Here is an 18119-nt window from a genome sequence, read left to right on the forward strand (position 1 = left end):
AATATGCAATCATAGCAGAAGTCTTCCTGATAGCGTAGAACTGAGGGGCTATTTATATCAGTTGCTATTAATAGATCCACCCACGCATTTTTGAATGTGGTAGCCATGTATTCATATCTTTACTGGAATATTTTTTTAATATAGTATTGATGTGTGTGCAGTGCACATTGAAGGACAAATATTGCATGGGTTATTAAAAAAGCCTTCTTTTAATATTTTTAAGATCTGAACTATAACATTGTGACATTATTACACATTTACACTCTAGGTATAAAGTTGGTACACTTTTTCACTAATAAAAACAATAGTGACATGTAGCATGTGTGTTGAAAATTCAAAGCATTGATGTGTCTTGGAGCTGTGGGAATCAAGGAAAGGATGTTTTTTTTTTTTTAATTTTTTTTTTTTTTTAACCCCTTAGTGACCAGAGCACTTTTCCATTTTCTGTCCGTTTGGGACCAAGGCTATTTTTACATTTTTGCGGGTGTTTGTGTTTAGCTGTAATTTTCCTCTTGCTCATTTACTGTACCCACACATATTATATACCGTTTTTCTCGCCATTAAATGGACTTTCTAAAGATACCATTATTTTCATCATATCTTATAATTTACTATAAAAAAAATTATAAAATATGAGGAAAAAATGGAAAAAAACACACTTTTTCTAACTTTGACCCCAAAAATCTGTTACACATCTACGACCACCAAAAAACACCCATGCTAAATAGTTTCTAAATTTTGTCCTGAGTTTAGAAATACCCAATGTTTACATGTTCTTTGCTTTTTTTGCAAGTTATAGGGCCATAAATACAAGTAGCACTTTGCTATTTCCAACCACTTTTTTTCAAAATTAGCGCTAGTTACATTGGAACACTAATATCTTTCAGGAATCCCTGAATATCCCTTGACATGTATATATTTTTTTTTAGAAGGACAACCCAAAGTATTGATTTAGGCCCATTTTGGTATATTTCATGCCACCATTTCACCGCCAAATGCGATCAAATAAAAAAAAATCGTTCACTTTTTCACAAATTTTTTCACAAACTTTAGGTTTCTCACTGAAATTATTTACAAACAGCTTGTGCAAATATGGCACAAATGGTTGTAAATTCTTCTCTGGGATCCCCTTTGTTCATAAATAGCAGACTTATATGGCTTTGGTGTTGCTTTTTGGTAATTAGAATGCCACTAAATGCCACTGCGCACCACACGTGTATTATGCCCAGCAGTGTAGGGGTTAATTAGGGAGCATGTAGGGAGCTTTTTGGGGTAATTTTAGCTTTAGTGTAGTGTAGTAGACAACCCCAAGTATTGATCTAGGCCCATTTTGGTATATTTCATGCCACCATTTCACCGCCAAATGCGATCAAATAAAAAAAAAAGTTACATTTTTCACAATTTAGGTTTCTCACTGAAATAATTTACAAACAGCTTGTGCAGTTATGGCACAAATGGTTGTAAATGCTTCTCTGGGATCCCCTTTGTTCAGAAATAGCAGACATATATGGCTTTGGCATTGCTTTTTGGTATTTAGAAGGCCGCTAAATGCCGCTGAGCATCACACGTGTATTATGGCTAGCAGTGAAGGGGTTAATTAGGTAGCTTGTAGGGAGCTTGCAGGGTTAATATTAGATTTAGTGTAGAGCTCAGCCTCCCACCTGAAACATCAGACCCCCTGATCCCTCCCAAACAGCGCTCTTCCCTCCCCCACCCCACAATTGTCCCCGCCATCTTAAGTACTGGCAGAAACTCTGCCAGTACTAAAATAAAAGGTATTTGGCCCTTTTTTTAAAAAAAAAAAAGAAGCATATTTACATATGCTGATGTGTACGATCCCCCCTTAGACCCCAACCTCACTGATCCCCCCCTAAAAAGCTCTATAACCCTCCCACTCTAACTTAATGGGCGCCATCTTGGGTACTGGCAGCTGTCTGCCAGTACCCAGTTTAGAAGAAAAAAATGGGTTTTTATTAAAAGTTTCTGTAGTGTAGCTTCCCCCCACACAAAACCAACCCCCCCCCCCTCCATGATCCCCTCCATGATCACTTTTTGTGCTTAGATTTGGGTCTTATTTATTAATACATTTTCCGTAGTGTAGCGGTTCCCACCCGCTCCCGCCCCGCCACCCTCCGTGCACGCGCGCGCGCAGCCCGTGCGCGCCCCCGACGATCGCGCCCCCGATCCCGCCCCCCTTGACGTCATGCGGCACACCGATGGCCGCCCACCCGCCTCCCAAGTCGGCTCCCACCCACCAACGAAACCGGCCATCGATGTCCGGTGCAGAGAGGGCCACAGAGTGGCTCTCTCTGCATCGGATGGCCGTAAAAGGTTATTGCAGGATGCCTCCATATCGAGGCATCACTGCAATAACCGGAAAGCAGCTGGAAGCGAGCAGGATCGCTTCCAGCTGCTTTCCACACCGAGGACGTGCAGGGTACGTCCTCAGGCGTTAACTGCCTTTTTTTTGAGGACGTACCCTGCACGTCCTCGGTCATTAAGGGGGTTAAAGCTTATATTTAATATGACTGACTGTCCAACTGTAATTCCAGGGGGGGGAAACATTCCCTGAGGAAAAAGGTTTTATGTAGAAAATTATTTATTATTATTCTGACGTAGATGTGAGAACATACATGTATTTATTTAATTTAAAAATAACTATTGTAGATTTTTTTTTTTTTGTTGTTAGGGTGACCCCTTTATAAATGTGTATGTATATAAAAATTAATACTTCTTTTTTTTAATTTTAGGCCTGTGAAAAATCTACATTGACCATGAGTGGGGGTACTGAAAAGAAAGTATGGCGAGCTGGAAGAGGATACCAATTATTCCTCTTCCTCTGCTTCATCCCCATCTTCATCGTTCAACTCGTCTTCAGGAAGCGAGTCAGATGAGGAATATTATGTCAGTGCCAGGCCATTAATCAACGACTTCACTCGTAAGTATCATTATTTGTTTAATATCTTGTATGTTGACAACTAGGCATTTCAATTTTATAGTCTCAAAGCTTTCTAAAACATAAACGTTGGAAGACAGACAGACTTTAAAATTTCCACTAGTCCTGGATGAGTAATGCGTTTTCAGCGGATGAGTAAAATGTTTTTTACGTTTTCCTATCTTTAAAGGGACATTGAACCCAATTTTTTTTTCTTTCGTGATTCAGATAGAACATGCAACTTTCTAATTTACTCCTATTATCAATTTTTCTTCGTTCACATTGCTATCTTTATTTGAAAAAGAAGGAATCTAAGCTTCTTTTTTTTGGTTCAGTACTCTGGACAGCAATTTTTTTATTGGTGGATGAATGTATTCACCAATCAGCAAGAACAACCCAGGTTATTCACCAAAAATGGGCCGGCACCAAGAGAATGAAGAAAATTTGATAATAGGAGTAAATTAGAAAGTTGCCTAAACTTTCATGCTCTAGCTGAATCACGAAAGAAAAAAAATTGAGTTCAGTGTCTCTTTTTAATGTTGAGTGGGCTAGTCTTTGTATGCACTTGTTAGGCAGTTACTGAGCGTGCCCAGTATGGGAGACCTTGTTTTCAGGGATAACCTGCTTCCAGGAAAGATAACCAGCTCTATGTTGGGATACAAGATATGCATATTTTTCATTTGCATGCCCCTCTATATAATAAACAAAATACATTATTTGTCCCAGACTTCACCTTTAATTAAAGTTTGTTTTAATATTGTTTGAAAGTTTGTACAGGAGCTTAGAGAAGCCTCCGAAGTATCTTTTAAAGGCTGCTACATATTTGTATTGAAAGATCCCAGCTAATGATTCTCACGTCCCCAGCTGTTGTGCTGTGTGACCACATTATGTTCTTTAAATAAGCAGCATAGTTTCTGTAGTTGCTCTGGTAAAGTGTTCAGATCCTCAGCACCTGAGAAAACATTTGTAATAACCCAAGCGCTTACTTCACAAATTCATATACTATGAATGCATGTACATCATTTTAGTTGCTCTTAGTCTTGGGTAGATATTCCTAAATACAATCTTAAAGGGACATAAAGAAACAACAATAATAGAATGATTTAATGTGTTAGATGATATTATTATTATTTCACTGTTGCTTAATCAAAACCATTGAGTTGTCCATCAAAAACTCTCCAGCATGGAGAGAAATCACTCAGAATCTTAAGAATGTTTTTGTTGTTATATTGTAATGTGTGGGTCTCATTCACATTCTGAACCCACCTTGGCAAGATAATCAGCTCTCCAGTAAAAATTTTACTTCCCTAAAATTCTTTGATGGTCCCCAATATACTGACAATTCCCAGATCAGAGAGCTTTAGAGAACCTCTAACCCCTATAAATTCTTCTCTGGATTGGCAATTCACAAGTGGTCTTGAGCTGAAGCTGGCCGTCGATTGGCTGCTATGTAAATATGCTGCTCCTGTGAGTGTCTCAGCAGCCCTGTTCAGCCCCAGACTTGTAGTGTATTTATATATTATTAAAATCATATATTAGTGATTTCATAATAAGCCCTTGATTGTCGCAGGGAGAAGCTACACAATTGCTGCCCCCACTGGCAACCAGACGTTTGAATAATGATGTGGGGGGAAAAATTGACATTTTCAGGCACCTGTCATAGAAAAACTGATTTTGCACCATTTAAAGCCAATTATTGTGATTTCTAGAAGCTATAACATTTTAACCATTTTTATTTTTATTCCAGCTACATCAATTTTAAAGAAAGCAAAGCGTGTTAAGAAGAATAAAGTGGAATTCGACAGGGTGGTTGTGTTTTACTTTCCACGATGCCAAGGCTTCACAAGCGTTCCCAGTCGAGGAGGGTGCACCCTCGGTATGCGCCACAGACACAGCTATTGCAGACAGTTCACATTGGAAGAGTTCTCAAAGGAACAACTCAACCGACGAAGGGAGAGACTAAAGGAACAGTTAAAAGAGGAGAAATTAATGTCGTTGAGGAATATGGTAAGTGCTGTAATTAATTTTACTGACTAGATTTAATCGCACACATATATATCTCTCTCTCTATCATCTCTCTCAAGGAAACAAAGTGAAGCACTCACTGGACTTTGGATATCAGTGTGATATATTTTAATAGTGACGATTTGTGACCTCAAACGTCCAAAGTGAGTGCTTCACTTTGTTTTCTTGCTGCATATTCCTCAAGAGTGCCCTGGCAGTTGCAGGACGGTGGTGAGAGTGCATATACCTTTTGTATGTATATATGTATGTGTGTGTGTGTATATGTATGTATATATATATATATATATATATATATATATATAATTTTTTTTTTGTTTGTTTAATTGAATTCAATTGTGAAACCCTGTTTGTGTTTTTTTTTTTTTTTTTTTACAAATTCTGTTTTTATGAACTCCTATATTTTTTATTTTATTTTTTTCCTTTAGTTAACAATGAATGGTGTGTTAGAGTCTGAAAAAGCCAATAACCTTTCCATTGATGACATTTGTGATGAGGATATTGACATGACTAATGCAGAAATTGAAGATGGCTTCTGTCCCCGAATGTACCCTGCTAAGAAACGACGAGCACTACTCAAGAGAGAAGGGGTTAAGATTGACAAAACTGAAAAACGGGAGCTCAATGAAATTCGGAAATCCAGAGAAGACTGTGGTTGCAACTGTCAAGACTTTTGTGAACCAGAAACATGCAGTTGTAACTTGGCCGGAATAAAGTGTCAGGTAACTTTCAGATAATTGTAGCTATGTATATGTAGACTGACTACATATTTTAGTAGTATGTTTAGCCTTATTTGAATAGTGATATAAACAAATACTTATCTAAACAGAGGACATTTTGCAGTATTCTAACCTAAGGTGCCCAACATTGATTAGACTTTATTAATATGTAAAGAAAGGAAAAAAAGTATAGATCCCTAAAGTAAAATTTCTTATCTTATTTCAGAGGGACCATTCAACGTTCCCTTGTGGTTGCACAAAAGATGGTTGTGGCAATAGGAATGGAAGAGTGGAATTCAATTCATCCCGAGTTCAAACTCACTACATCCATACTGTTATGAAGCTCAAACTTGAGGAGAAGCAACAAAGGGAGATCAGCACAGAGCCAGAGGAATTGTGCAATGAGCGAATTAAATCTTTTGTTTGCCCCCCTGCATTCGAACCCAGGAATGATGAAAGGACCGTTCCTTTAACCACTCCATATCAGTTCAGCATGAACTTGGATACTCTTGGGTGAGAACAGTTTGCAGTAGTGATACAACTGATACAACTGATGTCTCTACATCTTCCAATCAAAGTGAAGAATTTGAAGAGTATGTATGAGCCCAGAACACCAACAACTAGATGTTGATGATGATGATCTTGCAAGGATTCTTCGATTTGATGAGTCAGAGTATGACGGGAATAGCAGTGACTGCCAGGACAATCTGAGTATTTTCCATCCAGCAGACTTTTTTAGTGATAATGTTTACCAGCCTTTGCCTAACACAGACGAGCTTGCAATTATCAATTTGCTTGAGTCCTTCAAACTCTCCTTCTATGTGTATGGATGAGAATGCTAATCAAGATTCATCAGGATTTTCAGATGATGCATTGTCTTTGACCACCTCTAGTGAATCTATAGATTTATCACAAGAGGGAAACAGCATTCTAAAAGTTGATGCTGATAGTGTTATTTCCTCGGACTCCTCCTCTTTTGTTTTTTCCTGATTACAACTTGGGACCTCCTTTACAATTCACTTAAGGAATATGAGAATTTAGACTATTTGTCATTTCAGCTACCTAATCTTGGAATATCCCAATCCTGTGACCAGACTACAAACTTTTTAGAATCTTTAATATCTCAGTCTGAAACCATTCCAGATAATCTTGTTCCTTTCACAGACAATCAATTTCTTGAAGATGCCTTTAAGTCATCTCTTATGGAAACTATGGACAGCCTAAAAAAAAGGAACACTAATTTAAACTGGCAATTATTATACATGTTACAGCAATGAAAAATGAGGGAATCTTTCTATTACGTGGGAAAAAATATAATTTTTGGCCTTTAGAAGAAGGATACAAAAAAACTGCCACAGAAATTTCTTTACTAGTTTGGATAGAACAAAATATTTTTTTCTAAACAAGTGAATTGTATAAAGACTTCACATAATATTATGTTTGTAGACCTATGAAAACTTATTCTTTATTAATGCACAAACCCTTAGAAACTTTTTGTGCTTTTAAAACAAAAATTTATACTTGTATTTATTGTAAAAAGAAACCTTTTTGCTTAAGAAGTAGTGTGCACTACTCCAGTTTACAAAAAGAAAAAAAAAAACATACTTTTATACAGAACTTTTTATTTATTGCAAATTCCAGGAATGAATTATAAGCTTGAACTAGCATGAATTTTTATTTAAAAAATGAAAATACCTCAGATGTATTATGAGTACAATCATGTTTGTTTGTTTTTTTTCTCCCATAATATATCTGTATTATTTATAATTTTTATTTCTGTACTAAATAGATATACTGTTCTTATCTTTCCTTTACATTCCAGAAGTGCAATAGTAAGTCATTTTAAACTGATTTCCATACACTGATCCTTGGATTTTTTATATTTTTAAAGAGCACAATGTTTGTGAAGGTAATAAAAAGAAACAGTATTTTTATTTTTTATTTTTTCTTGCCATATAATATCTTGTTGGATAAAATGCAATCCTATTCAGGTGGCTTGGCTGTATCTTCAAAATAAGCCATACATTTTAAAAGAATAATATGATACTATATTTAACTTTGTTCCATAAATTATTTTAATTTATTTGATTTGTCAGGATTTGGCCATGATGATTATTATGTTATTTTTAATATTTAAATTAAAAATTAGCAAGATGTAGTGGAGTGTGATAACCCTAATGTATAGGATGTACAAGGTGGAAATGCAGAAAAAAACCTAAAACAAGTGTTCCTTATGAAGTCTAAAGGGTTTCATTTTATCTTTGAACAATAGTTCAGGCTATTTATATATAAATATTTTTTTATAACAAAATTATTCTCATATGTATTAAGACAAAATAATAACATTGGGCTATTTATTGGTTAAAATCAAATTAATGGATTTTAATTTTAAATTCAGTTGTATTATTTAAATAAATCTTTAAAATCCATTTAAGCTTTAAAATCTTAAGAGATCTATTTTAAGTAATAATGTTAATAGATTGGAAGTTTCTGGTATACTGAAAACATTACACCTTCTTCCTTTTTTTTTTTTTTTTTTAAGTAAACTAATAGTCTTGAAAACCATGCCATTTATATTGCTATTCTGCCAATGTGAAAACAGGCTTAGAAAACCACCTACTACTGTGCCCGTCCAGTATCACAAAATATTAGTTTTAAATACGTCATTTTGGTTATTACCGCTCTTTTATGTAAAGATCTGTTCTTGTGTGTCCAGTGGGCATTGCTCTAAATTTAGAGGGAAATTATCACAAAAAAAAAATCACTCTCTGATTTGAAAGTAGATGAAAAGTTTTGATTACTAAAACTCATTTCAATAATTGTTTAAAAGTTACCATCACATTAAGGATATACTTCCTATATGTATTGAATTACATTAAAGCATTGTACTTTTATTCATTTGAATTGCATTTCTGCTGCATTTTTACAGGTGCCTAAGTGATATTGTCCTTAATGTCCATAAAATCTGGAGTAAAGTACTTTTTTTTTTTTTTTTTTTTTTTATATAGCCACCTGTAGTGTGCCCAACACTGAAAATCTACATTGTTGAAGTAAACATTTTGGGCATTGCTCCTTAAGTTATACCACATAAGTGCCTCTGCCAACATTATTAAAGTTTGTTGGCTTAATATATAAATCCTTAGGCCTCAGATAATGTGCAAAGTTATATGAAACTTTACAACCACAATATTTTTTTTATTTTTTTTTCCAGGTACTATCATTTTGTCCACATTTAGTTCAGGATTCAGAACCCTACATCACAGCTGAGCCCTTATTTTATTTTTTGTATCTTTTTAGAGGCAAATAAAACAAATTTTGATATTCTTTCATAAAATGTAAAATGTTATTGTGATGCAGATTATCATGCAAATATTTCTAAAAAAAAATAACCTGAACAAAAAATAGGACAAATAGGATTCCCTCTACTATAGATTGTAGGCTATATAAAAAAAAATGTTTAGTCCCCAGATCTGAGCTAGGTTTTTCAGAGCATGAACAAATAAAGCCATAATAAAAAACCATGGGATTGCAGAAATGCATCTTTAATTTCTTGTACATAATATTCCGTCATTATCCCAAGCAAATAGGGGAGACCTATGTTAACACCTGAGAGCTGACTGAACTAATTTTTCATACATTATTGGATTTTGTGGCAACTTGTGTGCCTTTTTTTTATTAATATTTTTTTTATTTAAAAATACATATTTTTTTATTTATGTTAGACTGAACATCTCATTCATAACTAAAATATCAGACTTTACTAGTTCTGATGGCATATTACGTACAATATTTTGATGCATTTCTTTTGGATCCACTGGCAATATCTCTTCGTGTACTCCTAATATTTATGGGCACTAATATGACATTTATTACAACATTCCTGGTTTACTTTGCATGGCCACGATTTAATTAAAAAAATAAAACAAAAAAACATGGACATCCTGCCTTACTTATATAATCTGCATTTAATTTATTTGTGCCAAAAAAAAACAAATGAAGATTGTATTTTATTTTTAAAGGCAATAGAAATGTGTGTATATTTTTTTTTTTCTTATACTATTTTTTCTTTTGTATAATAGTTTCATGTATAATTATACATGGGTATTTATTGACACAGCTTGTAATTGTTCACCATAGCTCAAATTTAGCATTTTGTGTGTACAAAAATCTTTTTTTTCTTTGTGTACAAGTGAACTGAACAAAACCATTTTGTACATAAAGTAAAAAAAAAAAAAATGGCCTGCTGTACTGTCATTTCATTAAAGCAATATGAAGAAATCCATTACATCTTTCAATAAAAAAAGTACATTTTTCATATTGTTGTTTTGTTATTTGGAGACCTATTAATATTATTTTGGCTAAAGACTTAAACTGCAGACATTTCTAGAAAAAAAAGATTTGGTTTAGTAGAATATTATTATTATTATTTTTTTTATTTATTTTTTTAAACATGGCTTTAAAAATACCAGTATAGCATAGCATAGGGACTAGCCAACTTACTATGGGCTTGATGATCAAAAACCCAACACCATGGAGGGAACTGCTTAAATATTTGGGGTCTTTCTTTGAGCATTTAGAGTACTGCTAGCTAACTATACCGCTCACAAGGTAAAATAAGCCTTTCTTAAATTCTTTGAGGGACATCACAGTACAGACAAGGACTGCTCAGATCATGTTTTGTATATGGTCATACAGAGTCATATTTAATTTACCAAGCTCATATGTAACCTATCAATAGGGATCAGATTTTATGTGGAGAACCGTTAATGGGACACTCAAGTAAAAATAAAATGTTATGATTCAGATAGAGCAGAAGTTTCAAAACTCTTTCCAACTTGCTTCCATTATCACATTTTGCACAGTCTTATATGCACACTTTCTGGGGAAAGAAAGATCCTACTGAGCATGTGCACAAGCTCACAGGGTATATATTCTAATCTGTGATTGGCTGAGAATCTGTCGCATGATCATGGGCCCGCAAAATTGAGAAAAAAATAAAATTTGTCAGGAAAAAAAAATCTGTTTATTTATTTGAAATTTAGAGTAAGTTGCTATTGCATTGTCTTTTAATTATGCACTTGTTAATTATGTAATTCTACTGCATTGAGTGGTCCTTAATATAATACTAAATGAATCGGACTCAACCTACCATACAAATTAACACAGACTCTTGTCATATGTTGGACAAAAGTTTAAGGTTGTTTAAAATCTATAAATTCTTTTTAAAAGTGCTATATATTTCAGTACCAACTGGTTGTTATTCCAGTTGCATGTTTCATAATGGGGGGGGGGGGGACTTTCACTTGCTAAAATTTGCTTGAACACCTAAAACTTCAAATGTACCTAAGCTTAAAGTGACACTCAGGTCAAAATTAAACTTCATGATTCAGATAGATCAGGCAATTTTTAACAACCTTGCAATTTACTTCATTAACAAATGTGCACAGTCCTTTTAATAATTGCACTTTTTGAGTCGCTAGCTTCTACTGAGCATGTGCAATAATTCACAAAATATATGTATATGCATTTGTGATTGGCTGATGGCTGTCACCTGATACAAGGGGAGAATATACATAACTTTGAAATTTGTCAGAAAAAAAATATGTAATCAATCATATTTGTCATATTTCCTTTTTATCTGCATTGGAACAAGCTTAGTGGTTAATTCTTCCTCACCACTAGTAACACAGGCGGTATCATCCGCCTCTAGTTCTGTTTTCCACAAACTAATGTGTATGTATGTATGTGTATGTATGTATGTATGTATATATGTGTGTGTGTGTGTGTGTGTATATATATATATATATATATATATATATATATATATATATATATATATATATATATATATATATATATATAATTTGTGTGCCAATATTTGGCATCCTTAATCAAATAGCATTTTGCTAAATTTCTAAGAAGTTAACACTCTAAAGTGAGCATACTTAAACAATAACTGCAACAACTTTTGTACATTTTTAGTTTTTATCTGTTGAAATTATAATGAATGAAAATATAAACCCATTACTGTAGCATGTGCAGAAGTTGGGCACTTGCAGTCTGTACTTTGAAACCACCTTACTGAGCTAAAGCTCAGAGTTTGACTGCAACGCCCCTTTGACTGGAGCTCAACTATTGAAACTTAAAGGGACGGTCTACTCCAGATTTTTTATTGTTTAAAAAGATAGACAATCTCTTTATTACCCATTACCAAGTTTTGCATAAACCAACACGGTTATGTTAATCTACTTTTTAACCTCTGTGTATACCTTGTATCTAAGCCTCTGCAGACTGCCCTTTTATTTCAGTTCTTTTGACAGACTTCCTTTTTAGCCAATCAGTGCTAACTCATAAATAACTCCACGGGGGGTGAGCACAATGTTGTCTATTATGACACATGAATTAGCGATGTTTAACTGTTATTAACATTTCAAAATGCACTGAGATAAGAGGCGTCCTTAAAGGCTTAGAAATTAGCATACAAGCCTACCTAGGTTTAGCTGTTTAACAAGAACAAAGCAAATTTGATGATAAAAGTAAATTGGAAAGTTGATTTACGAGTGCGTGCCCTATCTGAATCATGAAAGCTTAATTTTGACTAGACTGTCCCAATAAGTATGCCTGTAATATACTATAAATAGTACACAGCGATTTATTAGAGCGTTTTACAAAACTGAGCTAACCCCTATCTGGACCCAATTAAGGAAGGTATAAGTTTATCAGCTTTTATTCTTCACACTCCTATCTTTTCATCTCACAACCTGTCACATTGACCCCATCCCTTTATGATATATATATATATATATATATATATTTATATATATATTAAGGCTAATATTAAAGGGACAGTCAACACCAGAATTTTGTTTTTAAAAAGATAGATAATACCTTTTTATTACCCAATTCCCCAGTTTTTGCATAACCAACACAGTCTGTGTGTATCTAGCTTCTACTGACTGCCCCCTTTATTTCAGTTGTTTTGACAGACTTGCATTTTAGCCAATCAGTGCTCACTCCAGGGTACTTCACGTGCATGAGCTCAATGTTATCTATATTGAAACACATGAACTAATGCACCTCTAGTGGTCAAAATGCATTCAGATTAGAGGCAGTCTTCAAGGTCTAAGAAATTAGCATATGAACCACCTAGTTTAACTTTCAACTAAGAATACCAAGAGAACAAAGCAAAATTGGTGATAAAAGTAAATTGGAAAAGTTGTTTAAAATTACATTCCCTATTTGAATCATGAAAGTTTTTTTTTTTTGGACTTGACTGTCCCTTTAAAGGTTTTGAAACCAAAAACATATGATTTGTGATTCAGACAGAGCATACCGCTTTACATAAGGTTCCAGTTTACTTCTATTACTAAATTTGCTTTGTTCCCATAGTATTTTTGTTGTTGAATACATACCTAGGTAGGTGTCTGGAGCAGTACATTGTAGGAAATAGTGCTGCCACTTTAATGTTCTTGCAAAAGTGCTGCCCATACAATGCTCCAGAAATGTGCACGCTCCTCATCTTACTTACCTGCTTTTAAACAAGATACAAGAGAACAAAGAGAACGTGATATTAGAAGTAAATTAGAAAGTTGTTTTACATGCTCATCTGGAATCATGAAAGAAATGGGTTTCATAGTCCCTTTAAATCCTCTTATGCAACCTGTGTCTTTACCATTTGAACATTTCTTAAATCCATTCAGGTATAGATTTAATCTCCTCATCTCAATAAGGAACAGTTCACCTACCTCTCCTCTCTTGTCCGGTTTTCTTTCTACTTTGCTTCTAGTCTAGAATCGCCTAGCTCTACAGTCAGACTTCTGGCCCTAAAACACAGTGAAAACTCGTTCACACTACAGCAGATTATTAAACGGTCATTATAGCAAAAAAAATTACATCTATAAAATCTATCAACCCTGCTCTACTTTGTGCTTAACACCAGCAAAGGGACTAAACGCACAATAGAAATAAGCACTTGCAGAGCACTGCTGTGGTACTGAGATTGAAAAATGCAACTGTATCCAGTCAGCAGCGTTAGTCGCACAACTCAGACGTGGACAGCAGTGCCTCGCAAGGTCCTGAACGCTATTTTTCAAAGGGCTAAAACAACACAGTAGTGTAGTGTAAATATTGCTCTTACAGATAAGAGGATGTCATTTTTTGGACTATAATGGCTCTTAATAATCGGCTTCAGTGGAGAGCGGTTACAGCTATAATGGCAGACCTTTTGTATAGTATAAGGGTATACTCCCTCTTACAAAATGTCCATTCTTTTGTCATCCAATGTACACTCGCCGCCTATCTCACCAACTTCTCTTTAAAGTCTATTTCAACAGCATATTTCTGATTCCTCTGGGGTCCATCTTATTAAGCTGCTCGTCGACCCTTCGTTTCATCCTGCCTGAAATGGAAGTTAAGAAGCAGAGGTTGGAAATCTCAGGATTTGGACTGAAATCATCCTGATCCGATCGGGATGATTGATGGCTTGCTAGCCTCCGATTGGCAGGGGGTGGCATTGCACAAAGCATTTCACCAGAAATTTTCACCAGCTACAGCGAATCATGTCTGCTCGACCCTTTGGTAAATCTACCCCTTAGTCTCTATCTGTAGTAGTAACACAATGCTCATCTTGGGCCCCTTGCTTTTCTCAATCTATTCAGCTTCTATTTAAAACTCATATCTATCTTTGCTCTCCAGCACCAACTTCTGTATTGACAACTCACATCTAGATTTCCTCTTCTGTTCTCTCTCCCTCTTAAACCAGATCATTTAGCTGTCTCTGCACTTTCTTCCTGATGTTTACACACTACCTGCAGCTCAATCTCTCAGAAACAGAAATGTTCTTTATTTGCAGCACTTTTAAAAACAAACCTACACCACATATCTCTCCTACAGTTTACACAGGTCCCCGCTGCCTTGGGATCGCACTGGATCTCTCCACTCCACCTACATAGTACCTCACTTGTTTTGTACTCATTACTACAGCCTATTTCTTATTGACCTTTCCCAACTTCCAACCCCTTCCACCCAAGTCACTGATCCATATATGCCCATACTTCTGCCCTGTTCTAAAAATATCTCCCCATGCTTTAAAATCAATTAAAAATACTAATCCTAACCTAAAAAGCTCTTAGCAACTTCATATCCAACCATATTTAATGTGTAATCTCCAGATACTCCCTAAATTGCCTCTTCAATCAACCTCCAACCTTACATCCGCTCCTATTATTACTAATCTTTCTCCGACCTCCAAGATTTCTTGTGCTCCTCCAACTTTTCGTAACTCTACCTCACATACTTAGACTGTCTCCACCAAAAAAATATAGCACCAGTTCTTCTCCTACTGTTCACGCCCAGCGCATCTCCAGGAATTCTTCCCACTGCACACCTGCCCGTTTACGTTCTTGCCCTTACACATTTCCTGGCACTCTACCACTGTTACATATGCACATACATACATGCATGCACTCTTGTCTGTTGTTGTACACACAGACACTCTTACATACAACCATGTGCTTTTTTCTTCCTTGTACACATACGAAGACATATATAATCTTAACTACACACATGCTCACCTCTTAGACGTGTACTCCTAGGCCCCCTATTTATGAAAGTCTGGTGGACCTAGATCCCGACAGTGTGGATCAGGTCCGCCAGACCTCGCTGAATTAGGGCAAGCAATGCCAGCAGGGGGGGTGGTGTTCAATAAACCCGATCGTACTCTATCGGGTTGATTTCCGGCGATGTCTGTCCGCCTGCTCAGAGCAGGCAGACAGGTTATGGAGCAGCGGTCTTTGTGACCGCTGACTTCATAACTTGCTTTTTCTGGCGAGCCTGCAGGCTTGCCAGAAACACGGGGCATCAAGCTCATACGGAGCTTGATAAATATATCCCCTACTCTTTGCACACTTTCCATGCACTCTCAATACTTCCATACTTACCCTATGCATTTTCCAACCCCCATTTCATTCTCCTATTGCCGTGCACACCCTCCATGTGGGTCTTCTACTCTTACACGCACTGCAGGTGTTCTCTCTCTGTTTAAGACATTAATCTCCCCTTATGTACACCCATGTTGCTCTCCTACACTTCTGCGATACCTAACAAGGTATTCTTTTTTACACCTTTCATCCTTATACAACCCCCCACCGGTACTGTGACATCCTTAGGCATATTAGGACACTCCCCACCCTTGCACATTTGCCAGATATTCCTCCAACCCTTAATGCACATCACCATTCAATACTCTTACTCTTAATACCCCATGAAACCGTTACCCTCCTGAAAACAGCAGCGAAAATTGGGATTTGAGCAGGGGCAGTATTGTGGGCATATATGTGTGTTCCTTATTAATAATTGTTGAACTCCATCAAATATGGCAGAGATAATGTCAGTGTGTTTGTAACCAGGCACAAAACCTATGTTACATTTGCAAACTTGGGATACTCGGTAATAAAAAAGAATAGTCACAAATGACCTTGTAAATGTGCCATTAATTACCGTATTGTGCTCAACCAAACAGGACTGACAAATGCTTAGTAAGTGGCCATTTTGTATAGGACCAATGTGGGGGGGAACAAGAAAAAGCTGATGTCAATAATGACATCAAAAAGGGCTCATCCAGCTGTAAAACATGCCGATAATTAACAAAAAATAGAAAATGTGATCAACCCTCCTATGTACTGTATGTTTTACTGAAGGGATAAGGAGCATTTGTTTTGCCACTAAACAAAAATCTGAAGGTATACACAAAGCTCTGGAGAGCGAGTTAACCCCTAAAGTTAGTGCAGGTCCTGGGAAACCGAGAGCGTTAAGCCCTGCTGTTAGGGCAGTCGGGGTTCTGGCAGAAGAGGATCGGGTTAGCGCACTCTCCAGAGAGCGTTAAGTTAAACTATTGTAGTTACAGGTGAACTTTTCACCTGTATCTTTAGTACATTTACATTTGTTTTAAAGGGTCAGTCTACACCAGAATTGTTATTTATTACCCATTCCCCAGCTTTGCACAGTGAACATGGTCATATTAATATACTTTTTACCTCTGTGATATCTTATATCCAAGCATCTTCTGACAAACCCCTGATCATGTGACTTTGTATTTTATCTATTGACTTTGAACTTTATCCAATTAGTACTTTGTTGTGCTAACTCTTAAATTAGCATATGAGACTACTTAGCTTTAGCTTTCAACTAAGAATACCAAGAGAACCAAGCACGTTTGATAATAAAAGTAAATTGGAAACGTTTAAAATTATTATGTCCTATCTGAATAATGAAAGTTTAATTTTGAGCAGACTGTCCCTTTAATGAAAATAAAATTTAGTATTCATTTTGTTTTTAACTAAACGAATGCTGATAAGTGCAGCCACCAAATATTCGGGGGAAACAAATATCCCTGAATATTCTAAACAAAAATTTCTTGGATGCACATCCCTAGCACACATCATATACAATTAGAAGAATATTTCCAAAATAATTGTAATTTTGAACATTATCTCTGCTAGAACTTTAATGGACCATGTCAACAAGCATTTTTCACTACATACGCTCTAAGCCCACTAGTACCATGCGGCATGAAGTCAGTAGTATAATAAACATAGCAGGCAAATGTGTATGTAACTTTTCAGTTAAACTCTGGTTTCTTGGGGGTCGATCCGATAAAAATCGTTGCCTGCAAAAGTCGGCGACGCCAATATTTGCGCGGGTTTGGTATCCTATATACGGCGTAACCTAGAAGTTACGCGCGTATATTTCTGCCGTCGCCCGTAGTTTTTTGGGCCATAGGCAGGTATACCAAACCCGCGCAGTTTGGTATCCAATATACAGCGTAAGGACTTACGTGGCGAAAATGGAGAAATCTTACTCCATTTTCACCTCGCCACAAAAAGCAGCCGTAAGAAGCCTTACGCTGACTATTGGAGCCCCGTAACTCCCTAAACTGGCTGCTAAAATAAACCTAACACCTAACGCATGCGCAATGTCTATCTCCCTGTCAACCGCGATCTGCTAAAATAAACCTAACACCTAACGCATGCGCAATGTCTATCTCCCTGTCAACCGCGATCTGCTAAAATAAACCTAACACCTAACGCATGTGCAATGTCTATCTCCCTGTCAACCGCGATCCCCCGCCGCAATCCATAATAAAGTATTTAACCCCTAAACCGTCGCCATCTACATAAACTAACCCCCTACTGTGAGCCCCTAAAACCGCCACCATCTAACTGAACTATCCCCTAATGTGAACCCCTTACACCGCCGCCATCTAGATTCTATTAATTACCGCCGAATTATATTAAAATTATTAACCCCTAATTTAATCTACCTACCCCGCCGCCAGCTATATTATCTATATTAACCCTAAGTATATTATAGTTAATATAGTTATTACATTATATATATTAACTATATTAACCCTAATTATATTAGGGTTAATATAGTTACTATAG

At 36.1% G+C, this 18119-nt stretch overlaps 1 protein-coding gene across 1 annotated transcript in view; it reads left to right on the forward strand.

Moving 5' to 3' along the window:
- CSRNP1 (cysteine and serine rich nuclear protein 1) overlaps nucleotides 1-8343 on the forward strand; it is a 58292-nt gene extending 49949 nt beyond the window's left edge. The window contains 9 exon segments of the mRNA XM_053715665.1: nucleotides 2780-2938; nucleotides 4683-4942; nucleotides 5386-5679; nucleotides 5903-6199; nucleotides 6202-6268; nucleotides 6271-6482; nucleotides 6484-6651; nucleotides 6653-6682; nucleotides 6684-8343. Coding sequence (XP_053571640.1) covers nucleotides 2780-2938; nucleotides 4683-4942; nucleotides 5386-5679; nucleotides 5903-6199; nucleotides 6202-6268; nucleotides 6271-6482; nucleotides 6484-6651; nucleotides 6653-6682; nucleotides 6684-6953 — 1757 coding nt within the window. The 3' untranslated portion in view covers nucleotides 6954-8343.
- Nucleotides 8344-18119: the final 9776 nt, after the last annotated feature.

The sequence above is a fragment of the Bombina bombina genome, chromosome 5, assembly GCF_027579735.1.
Source record: "Bombina bombina isolate aBomBom1 chromosome 5, aBomBom1.pri, whole genome shotgun sequence".
Classification (NCBI taxonomy): domain Eukaryota; kingdom Metazoa; phylum Chordata; class Amphibia; order Anura; family Bombinatoridae; genus Bombina; species Bombina bombina.